Here is an 11,485-nt window from a genome sequence, read left to right as displayed (position 1 = left end):
GTAGGGATGGACACTGGGAAGAGGTAACTATGGGGAGGAAGTGAGAGGGGAGCTGTTGCATTGTGGTAAACTGTGGTCAATGTCATGAGACAAAGTGTGTGTGAACTGCTGTATGGAAAGTGAATTTGCTCTGTAAATCTTCACCCAAATCACAATAAAAAAAAAAAAATTATTATGTCAAGATTGGGGGTTGAAATGAGTGAATAGTTACATTATCATGGCCATGTTAATATGGTTCACAGCAGAGCCCAAAAGACTAACAGCACTATCCTATTACCCTCATCGACCACATCTGTGAGCAGGGATTCTCAGCCAGTGCTCCTGCTTTCAGCTGTATTTTGCCCCTGCCTTCCTGGGCTTCCCAAAGGGTCTATGGGGCAAATAGATCATGTTATGTGAGTACTGCCTTCCATAGGTACCAGGTTACTTATTCCACTTGCCAAATCAGTAACTCCTTTCATGACCTGTGGGACATATAGCACCAACCAACATTTCAGCCTCTCAGGTTTCTTGGGAACTTGATATCCCAGTTGTAGAACATGCTGCCAACTGATGGAGATGTATATCACTATGTGAATTTGAAGAAACAGGCCTCATCCCACCAATCCTACCACCAGAGTCTACTTGGGACATATGTGCTCCACACAATTGTATCAAAATCCTATTACCTCAAAATAAATTTTCCATTGATTTCAGCATTTATTACTGAAAAAATAGTGTATCAATAGAAAATTCAAAGCAGAAAATCATTTGGTCATTAAAAGGTTAACACACCTCCCTGTCCTTTTCTCCATCTAGGATTTGTTGGAATCCCTTATCTGCTGTTCACTCCTTTCCCATTGTTTCTTCCTTCTTTTTAAAAATTTTGTATGTGTTTTTGTATTAGTTTCCTAGGGCCATTGTAACAAAATAACACAAAATGGGTGACTTATCAGAACAGAAAGGCATTGCCTCACAGGTCTGGAGGTGAGACGCCCAAATACATGTGCTGGCTGGGCCTTGCTCCCTCCAAAGTCTCTACGATGATGTCCCTCTTGTCTCTTTCAGCATCTGGTTGCCCAGTCCTTGCTTGGCCTTCCTTGGCTTCAAGATGCATGTTCACATGACCTTTCTACCCTGCCTCTCTGTGACTCTTCTCTATGAAGACACCACTCATGTTGGACAGGACTCACGCTACTTCAGTATGACTTCTTGTTAATTTAACTAATTACACTTTCAAAGACTTTCTTTCTAAACAAGGTTGCAGTCATATGTATAAGAGTTAGGACTTTGATACATCCTTTTTGGGGACACAATTTAATCCACAATTATCTTTGTAGTTTTAGACTTCTTATTCATTTACTTCATTTTATAGGGATAGCCACAGTGCAGTTTCCACATCCATTTTCTTTTCGGACATCTGATTGTTTACGAGCCTTTATTATTAGAAAAGTGCTGCAATGAAGACCTTATACATAAAGCCCCTTTCCATGTGCAGATTGTTTCCTGGGGGCAGATTCTCCAAAGCGGAGTTATTAGACTTGGGAAGTTTATAGCTTAAGGCTAAGGCTAGATATAGATAGCCATGTTCATTTCAAACAGTTGTGCCTGGTTGCATGCCTAAACCCAAGCAACCAAGCTATTGCCATCCAGTAGCTTGACACATCCTTACCCTGTAGGACAGAGCAGATCTGCCCCATAGAGTTTCCAAGGCTGTCATCTTTATAGAAACAGACTGCCACAGCTTCCTCCTGAGGAGCAGCTGGTGGGTTCAAACCGGCCACCTTGTAGTTAGCAGCTGAGTGCTCAAGCACTGCACCACAGGCTCCTCTTGTTGCCACCGGTTATCTGTGCATTAGAGTGATTTTTGCATCGCATGTTGGCCATCCTTAAGTGTTATCGTGAAAAGAATATTATTTATTAAACTGACAGACAAAGAGAGCTTTGATATTTCCATGTCAGGTGTGTACTGTTAGGTATGTAGAAACCAAAGCATAACTGTCTTTGGGGGATTTTACAGTGTTCTCGCTGTTTGTGCTAAACATTGTATTAACTGATGCTTGAATTACCAACAAACGGGAAAAGAAAGATGAAGCATCTCACATCGCCCTTCACAAAGTCTATAGAGCTGAGTAGGTGTCTTCTAGCTTGTATTAGATGTCACAGTATTTTACAGTCTGTCTTTAGCAAGCGTGGTGTGAAACCAGGAGAGATGTTGGAGCCGACATTCCATATGGGCTCATGGTTCCCAAATTGGAATTCAGAGTTTGGGCACGTCCTCTTCCTGTGAATCGCAGGGAGGGTGTAATTCTGCCTTCAGGCTACCGAGGTATAAGCATGTGATTCTGGCATGGAGAGAGTGTGTACGTGTGTACACGTGTCTGTATGCTAAGCGTGCGTATGCACCCTTGCCTCCACAAAATGCTTGGTGTTCAAATAAGGAAACCGAGAATTGAGAGGTTAAATGACTGAGCTAGGATTTGAACCCGTATGTATCTGGCCCCTTGGTGTTAGAGATACGTATGTAGCTTGCACTTTTCCAAAGGCTTGACCAAGATGGACTTTTGAGCCCTAGCTTTGTCTGTTCCTTGAATGAGTGTAGTGAGTAAGCTGCCTGTTCCAAATCTATTTCCGAAAGGGGACAGATGCTCTGACCGGTTGATGGGGATGGCGTGAAGAACGAGACTTCTGAAAGCTCACGGGCCTGGCTGGAGTCCAGGCTATGGGCCAGGGACGATGCTAAGCCTTCGTTTATTTTGCTTCAGAGATGGCTTCTAATCCAGAAGCCGGTTTGAAGCCAGCAGGAGTTTGCCAGCCAGGCAGGTTTCAGAAAACCTTCAGCAGAGGAGCTCTCAGGTCCAAAGGTCCAGACTGTGGAGCAGTTCTGTGTGGCTGCCTCACGGCCGGCGCAGGGCAGTGGTGGGAAGAGGCAGAGGTGCGGCAGCACGGAAGGCTTCAGCCAGAGCTGGAGCCAGCGAAACGTGCACTGTGAAGCCACATTCCAAGCCCTTCAGGCAGTATTGGATTATCCACTAAGCAAGGTAAGCACGGGCTTACATGTGCTTACTTACTAACTTACAGTGAACAATTTTTTCACCACATCAAAGATTCTGCTTTTGCATGTGGCTGGCATCTCTCTCTCCCAACCCTACAGCAGCTCCCTGTAGAATCAAAGCCTCTTTTCCAATTTACAATCCCTGACAGGGACGGAGGATGCAGTAAGCAAAGTAAGTAGGGGCTTACTTGTGTTTACTTACTAGTCTGTAGTGAACAGTTTCACATATTTTATATCCTATCTGCGATGGAACTCATGTGCAATTGTTCACTACCAATTAGAAAATAAGCACAAGTAAGCCTGTGCTCACTTTGCTTCGTGAGTAATCCGCCCCTGCGTTCGTGTTGGGTTTGGCACTAGATTTGGGTGGTAAGTGAGCAGGAAGGAATGTGACAGGGAGCACTGGGGCGGGGGGCACGTGTACAGCAGTGTGTTCAGGAAAAACAGATTGTCTTTCACTGCAATGTAGTTCAAGTTGGGGCACATTTGTGTTCTTGCCACTGTGCGGGTGATGGACTCTGAACTGCCACTGACATTCCAAAATGGCACTGTGCTGGGACTGGAGGTCTTCACTGCAAAGATGGATGTTCACACTGGGGGCTGGAGAAAGGGAGGTGGGGGGCAATGTGCTGCAGTGGGGCCTAGACAAGGCTCCCCAAAGTCATTGTGGACCGGCAGGGAAGGCACCAGGGGGACTTCATGCCAAGTATGACGGAAAGGACTGGCATTCATTGGTCATTGTACGCACTTGGGGTCGCCATGCGTTGGAATTGCCTCAACAGCCACTCACAGCAACAACTTATTGAGTGACTAAATATGCCAGTCTTGTGCTAAGTGCATTGCATATCTTAGTCCTCACAGTTGCCCCATGAGGAATGTGTGGTGATGTCTGTTTTATGGATTCGGAAGCTGACGCTCAGAGAAGTCCAGGGGACATAACTAGAAAATGGTAGAGCTGGGGTTCAAACCCAATCTGACTCAGAACCCAGAGTCGCCCCACTGAATATGGTGGCCGTTGCGGGCTGGGTTTCCCAGGAACCAGACTCTGAGATGGAGCTTAGCTTGCAGGTTACTTTTTAGGGACTGCCTCTGGGAAGGTGGAGGGGAAGAAGGGCTGAGGGAGAGAAGTCCAGCTGCAACGCAGGGCCTCGGAGCCCCTCCAGGGAATGCTGAAGCTCAGATGGCCTTCATGATTGTCCTGCCCCACGTTGGTCAGTCACTGATACGTGCTGCACCGGTTAGGGGCAGAGCCACCTGGAGGGCAACTCTCTTGAGTCTGGACCATCCCTGAAGGGGGCTGATGGTGAGGTTGACTTGCCAGCAACACCCCCCGCAGCTTGGAAAGACACTTTCACTCCTAGGAGCCAAATGGCACATTACAACATCTACCATGGTGTTTTGGGCTTTAATAGTCCAGTCTGGTACATATTTGAAGGTAGAATGGGGTGCAGTCAGAATTTACATCAGGGTTATGGGCATAAAGTGTCCATGGTTATGCAAATCAACCATATATACACTAACTGTCATGGAATAGAAGGACCTTGGTTATTTATTGTTTTATTTCCTAATACCCTGCTAGAGATTCTTGTCTAACTGAATGGAATTAATGTAATTCACACTAAAACCAAAACTCTAAACTTACTTCTGTCGAGTCAATTCTGACTTATAGTGACCTCTCCTCTATGGAAGTACTAAGGTGAAAAGATTGACACTATTTTATATAACTTTGCCAAGTGTGTTCACATTTTAACAAGTGGACAGACCAGAAACATTTAATTTCTAACAGTGGGATTTTAGGCCATGTGGCAAGTATTTGGGAGAAGTACTTTAGATATATTGTCCTTCCTGGAGCCCCTCAAAACATTCTACGAAGGGACTATGAACTAGACCCTCCCCAATGCAATCCATCAATAATAGATTTCCTTTAGTTCTGTGGATTATAATAATTTTAACTGTTAATTAAAAGAAGCAACAATATATTACAAGTGGCTAGAGCTACACAAATCCTTTGGCCATTCATCTGTTTATTCTCCCCACGGTTAAGTCTGCTCAATTCCATGACCTCCTTGGAGGGACTGAGTTTGAGTTACCAAGGGAGGAGTCCAGTCCCAGGGGATAGGCTCTGATATGGACGGAGATCTGGCGTCATGAGAGGAGACTCAGTGATGAGATGAGACAGGGTGGGGTGACGTGATGGAAGGCACCATTTGTTCTGTTCTGATGCAGTGAGATCTGCTTCGGAAGGTCACCGCTGTTGGAGTCCTGCCTCTGGAGTCCTCATACATGCTAGAGATGCTGTCATTGTGTGGTGGGTAGCTTTAAAGTGTCCCTTTAAGGTTTCCATTTTTGTAATGCTGAGAGTTTGTTCACTTATGCTTTCTTGTTGCTGATATTAGTTGTGTTGAGTCATTCCGACTCCTGGTGACACCATGTACATAGAGTAGAATTACTCCCTATGGTGTTATGTCTTAGGGTGTGGTTGGTTTGTTTTGCTTTGTTTCTGTTTTTTTAAAAACTTACCACAGGTAAGCAGAAGGGGTGTGAAGGATGTGTGCACAAATAGGAGTAGTAAAGCATGGGGCCATGGGCAGATCTGAGTTTCGGTGCCAGGTCTGTTCCTACTCTGTGTAGGACCTAGGGCAGCTCACATCACCACTCTCAGCCTCAGTTTCCTTAAAGGAAAAATGGAGTTCATAATACCACTCTGTCCTGTGTGGCTGTGAGATTTGGATGAGGTCATGGGTGCAAAGTGGTTAGCATAATACCTCTCACTAAGTTAGTAGGTGACAAGTGGCAGCAGTAACAGCTACTCCTACTACTCCACAGAGAGTGGAGAGGGTCTAGCGCAGTGGAGAAGAGTGTGGCCTGGGTTCATACCAATGGTGGGGCCTTGGGCAAGTTACCTGCAGTCCACTGACAGCTTGGGATCTGCCTCTGCTCTTTTTTAACATCCCAAGAAAGGCCCCGGTACAGTTGGAATGACAGCTCAGCTCACGTTGGCTCTTTGCACACATTCGTGCCTCTGGATTTCTGCAGTTTTACCAAGTGGCCCAGGATCACATACGTCAACCCAAAGGAGGCCTACAGCTATCATGGGAAACCCTGTTCCCACACCATTGCCCAGGTAGCCTGCTAACGTTGGTGCGTGTGTGTGTGTGTGTGTGTGTGTGTGTGTATGGGGCTTCTTGGCGTGAGTCAAACTTCTTGGAGAGATCATAGTATTAAATCCAAGGCTTTGAGTTTTCACTAGGAAGTTGGGTGTGACTCAACTTAATTACTTGCCATGAGGATGTGGAGAGAGTATAGACCCAAGTCTGGTTTCATGTAGATGGTATGCTTTTAGTTATAAATTTCCCCCAGAAATGTCTTTGAAGGTAGCGCATAAAAGACGGTTATTCACCATCCCCCTAGCTCAGAGCCGGAGCAGATGCTGGACCACCACAGATGTCTGTGGAAACTTCTGCCTGCGGTGCATACCACTGCAGAGAAGCACTTTATGAGGCTGAAGTTAAGTCACGAAGAGGAGGAGGAGCTGCGGTGGAGGGGAGCCTCCGGAAGACAAGGAGAAGTTGGGGTGTAGTCCTGGTTTACCAATCATGACTGTTATTTACCATCTCTGAGCCTTAGTTGTCTGCAAAATGGGAATAGTAATGCTATTACTCCACACGATGATGGAGCTACTAAATCTCACAACGTAAATGCAAGTGTCTTATAAACGGCCATGTACCCCACAGAAGTGAGGCATTATGCAAGTAAGCTGTCCACTGTTGGTTTCCTATGTGACTAATTAATTAACTAGTTTATTCAATGCTTATTTATTGATGTCCTGTGGTATGTGAATCTTAACAGTGCTAACCCTTATACAAAAAAAAAAAAGCCAATCCAAACTCAGTGCCATTGAGTGGATTCTGACTCATGGTGACCCCATTGGGTTTCTGAGGCTGTAAATCTTTGTGGAAGTAGATCATCCCATCTTCCTTCCATGGAGACATGGCGGATTTGAACTGCTGACTTTCTGGGTAGCTGCCAAATGCCTTATCCACCATGCCACCAGAGCTCCATGCTAATCTTTATAGAGATTATTATTAATAATAATAATATCCCATTGCTCTTAAAGGGATTTTGTTAGTTAATTCATTCAATACACACTTTTGGTTAGGACAACTAGTGCAAAATACTTATCTCAGTTTTTAGCACATGACAAACACCTAGTAAGTATTGTTATTATTTTGGTTATTCTTTGCATGCTTATGGCAGGTCCTGGAGAACCAGTGAAAGCCAAGGCAGTGTCTGTGATCTCAAGGAGCTCACATTTAACAGAGGGAGAAGAAGATAATAAAATTGTAGTGCAGTGCATTAGTGGAACTTTAGACATTTTGATAAGGCACTTAGAGCAGAAGAACTATTTGCAGTAGGTGGTAGACGAGATCTTGGAAGGCTTTCCAGAGCAGGTGACATCTAAGTCGAGTTTTGAAGAATGATGAAGTCATCATATGCGTGAACTGACTTTACTTTGTAAATGCATGCCAAGAGAAAGGAGAAGAAAGTCATACACATAGAGTGTTTGGCTAGACCACCAGACGGGAGTTTGGAGTGTTGGGAGATAGACTAATGAGGGATGAGGCTGGAGGGCTGGCCAGACAAGCAGCAGAGATCATGAAAGGCCTTGTGCACCATGCTTTTAAATCCAGATGGGCTGTGTTCACCCCACTAGGCATGGAATCCACTCACAACGGTAGAATCTGAATTTAGACTTGAAGAGATATTTACTCCGACTGCCCTTCTACTGTGTCCTTTCCAGGTGGACATTCAGCTCATGTGAAAACAAATCAAGGACAATGGTCAGAGTTTCACCATAAATGGTGGTGCCAGTTACCAAGAAGAAGAATATGAGTGAGGCAGGGGGTGGAGTTTGGGAAGCCTGGGAGACACCAGCTTGGAGATGTCTTTGTTGTTGTTATGTGCCGTCAAGAAGGAGCTGTCTAGTAAGTAATGAATATGTAAATATAGAGCAGCTATAAGAGAAGGATCTGTACTGGAGATATGCCTGTTACCTCTAACATGTCAGTAGAATATTTAAAAAAATAAACAAGATAAAATCTTTCTACCTCATCATTTTATAAAAGAACTTTAACATCCCAAATTAGGAAGGGTGACCACCAACATGCCAAACAATTACAGTATTTTTGCTTCCAATGGCATCACTTGCCTCATTCCTGGAAAATCACAAAAACTCTCTGCCAAGTGCCTGTTGGAGTTTTTGTTCCCAGAACACAGACTCAGGCTCCCCACCAATCACAGTGCACAATGACATAACTCATGACCCTTCTAGGCCTCCATCCTTTCCATCCTAGACTCCTAGTTGTTCTTGCTAGCTGCTATCAAGTTGGCTCCCGACTCATGGTCATCCCATGCACAGTGGAACAAAATGCTACCCAATCTCATGCCTTTGCCAGGATTGGCTGCAGATCAGACATTGTGGTCCACAGGGTTTTCATTAGTTGTGTTTTGGAAGTAGATCACCAGGCCTTTCTTTGTAGTCTGTTTTAGTCTGGTAGCTACACTGAAATGCGTTCTGCATCATAGCAACATGCAAGCCCCCAGTGATGGGTAGTGGCCGCACATGCAGTGCACCGGATGGGAATCAAACCTGGGTCTCTAGAATAAAACAAAACAAAACACTGCCATCGAGTTGATTATGACTCATAGTGATCCCCATTGGGTTTCCAACACAGTAAATCTGCAGCATGGAAGATGAGAATTCTACCTACCTTCTCCTTCTAGACTAGGGATCAGCAAATGATAGTCTGCAGCCTGTTTTTGTGTTGTCCATGAGCTGAGAATGGTACTACATTTTTCAGAGGTTGTGAACATACCAGAAAAAGGTGAAGGACATGTAGCAGACCAAATATGGCTGCCAAAGCCTGTAGTGTTTACTGTCTGGCTCTTTACAAAAAGTACTACTGAGTGCTGTTCTAGACTTTTCTCATCCTTCCTCCCAGGTCTGTGGAACATTTTTTGGGGTCTTTTCTGGCTCCCTGGGGCCACAGGATGAAGCTGTGCCTCCCTGTGGGACAATGTTGATATGAAGGAGTTTCTTCCCAGGAAGGTGATGTCAATACCATGGATATTCCCATGTGGGCTGAAAATGCCCAGTTGTACAAGTGACAGCATGCACACCCATGTATGACCACGCAGCACTGTGCTGGGATCTCAGGCTTGAAGCCGACACACAGAGTCCAATCCTCGGCCAACATTACTGAGCGTTACTTAATGGCCAGGCAGTTTGCAGGCACCTCACATTCCAGCCCTCACTCTGGGTCCAGAGCTCACTGGCTTTCTCACAGGAAGGAACATTTGCACCGCCCACTGGGGTAGTGAGGGGAGGAGACTAGACCTAGCTCCCTCTCCCATAGGCTGGAAGGACCAAGCACAAACTGTGACACAGGTGATATGACTATTCCTGCCTACAGATGAAAACAAAATAACAGTGATGGAGGCCCTAGAGAGTCATTGTCCCACATCTCAGAGCCGGGCTCTGACCAGGCAGCTGTCCCTGGAGTGCTGCCTTCTTACAACGCGCCAGCCTGCTCTGGGGTGGGGGGTGCTGAGAACCTCCATGTCAGATGGCTGTGGGTGCAGTTAAACGAACTCTTCACTGTGTCTGGGCAGTGTTGTTCTTCTTTGTTATGGAGTTGGTTCTAACTCATGGTGACTTTACATGTGACAGAATGAAACATTGCCTGGTCCTGTTCCAAATTTTCATGATTTATCATGTTTGAGTCTATTGTCATGACTGTGTCAATACATCTGTTGAGGGTGTTCCTCATTTTTGTGGACCTTCCACTTTACCAAACATGATGTCCTTTTCTAGTTATTTGGTCTTTCCTGATGACATGTCCAAAGTATATAAGGAGCATTGAAGTTTTATTCCTTCTAAGACTGATTTGTTCATTCTTCTGGAAGTCTACAGTTTATTCAGTATTCTTTGACAGAAGACTAATTGATGCATTTGGACTGTGGTGTTGGCAAAGAATACTGTTTGTCCAAGATGTTGTTGTTAGGTGCCATCAAGTCAGTTTTGACTCATAGCACCCCAACGTACAACAGAACGAAATATTGCCCACTCCTGTGCTGTCCTCACAGTCGTTGGTGTGTTTGAGCCCATTGTTGCAGCCACGGTGTCAGTCCATCTCATTGAGGGTCTTCTCTTTCGCTAACCCTCTACTTTACCAAGCATGATATCCTTCTCCAGGGACTGCTACCTTCTGACAATATGACCAAAGGAGGTGAGATGAAGTCTCACCATCCTCACTTTTAAGAAGCATTCTGGCTTTACTTTTAAGATAAATTTCTTTGTGCTTCTGGTAGTCCATGGTTCTGCCCAATAGCATGTGCTTAATAAATACTAGCCATTTCAATATATATTATTTGACATGATAAGAATTATCACTAGGAGTAGCATTTTTTTTTTTTTTTTTTTTTTTGTGCCAGAGTGTCCCACTGGGGCAGAGCAAGCTCCCTGGCAATTCATGGATGGGTCTTTTCACGGAGGACTTACTATTTCTATGGATATGGAAGCAGCAGTCAGGACATTAGATGATGTGTAGCACTGGGCAGGTTGGCTGTGAAGGTACTCTTTCAAGTGCTGAGGAGTAAGGATGTATCCTTGAGGACTACGGTGCACCTGACACAAGCCATGATATTTCCAATTGCTTCATAAGCATGTGAGAGCTGGACAATGAATAAGGAAGACCAAAGAAGAGTTGATGCTTCTGAGTTGTGGTGCTGGCAAAGAGTGCTGAAGGTACCATGGACTGCCAAAAGAACTAACAGATCTGTCCTGGAGGAAGTGCAGCTGAAATGCTCCTTGGAAGTGAGTATGGCCAGACTTCGTCTCACCTACTTTGGTCATGTTGTCAGAGGGGACCATTCCCTGGAGAAGGATGTCATGCTTGGTAAGGTGGAAGGTCAACGAAGGAGGGGAAGGCCTTCGACGAGATGGACTGACATGGTGGCTGCAACAATGGGCTCAAGTGTAGCAAAGATTGTGGAGCTGGCGCGGGATCGGGTGGTGTTTCGTTCTGCTGTGCATTGGGTCGCTATGAGTTGGAAACGACCCGATGGCACCCAACAACAACAACAACAACTCACTATCCCTGAGTGCTGGAGATACAGGGTCTCCAATGACACCAGGAGTTCAAACTTAACATTTGGGGGCTGAACAGAGGTAAACAGATCTCTGGGTATTTTATTTTGCTTTGTTTCAGTTTTATGAATGTTAAAATAGACACGGCAGGGTATGCTGCAAGTGCGGTGAATTTCTCTCTAGGGAAATGTAAAACCAACAGACAACTGTGGGCCCATGGTCATCTGTCAAATGATCATGAAATAATAAGGGCATCTTTTCTTCTTCTGTTATCAAAGGACTGTGGTTTTCCTGAGTGCAAC

The 11,485-nt window shown here is 45.1% G+C and overlaps 1 protein-coding gene across 1 annotated transcript in view; it reads left to right on the top strand.

Annotated features, from left to right (window-relative positions):
* Positions 1-11,485, top strand: part of TG (thyroglobulin) — a 243,257-nt gene that overhangs the window by 103,127 nt on the left and 128,645 nt on the right. The window contains exon 36 of the mRNA XM_007940540.1: positions 1,048-1,092. Within this exon, the coding sequence (XP_007938731.1) occupies positions 1,048-1,092 (45 nt within the window). The remainder of the gene's footprint in view (positions 1-1,047; positions 1,093-11,485) is intronic.

Source organism: Orycteropus afer, unplaced genomic scaffold (genome assembly GCF_000298275.1).
Source record: "Orycteropus afer afer isolate SDZICR_OR568_19922 unplaced genomic scaffold, OryAfe1.0 scaffold00069, whole genome shotgun sequence".
NCBI classification, from domain to species: Eukaryota; Metazoa; Chordata; class Mammalia; order Tubulidentata; family Orycteropodidae; genus Orycteropus; species Orycteropus afer.
This window is presented reverse-complemented; position numbering and strand designations above follow the sequence as displayed.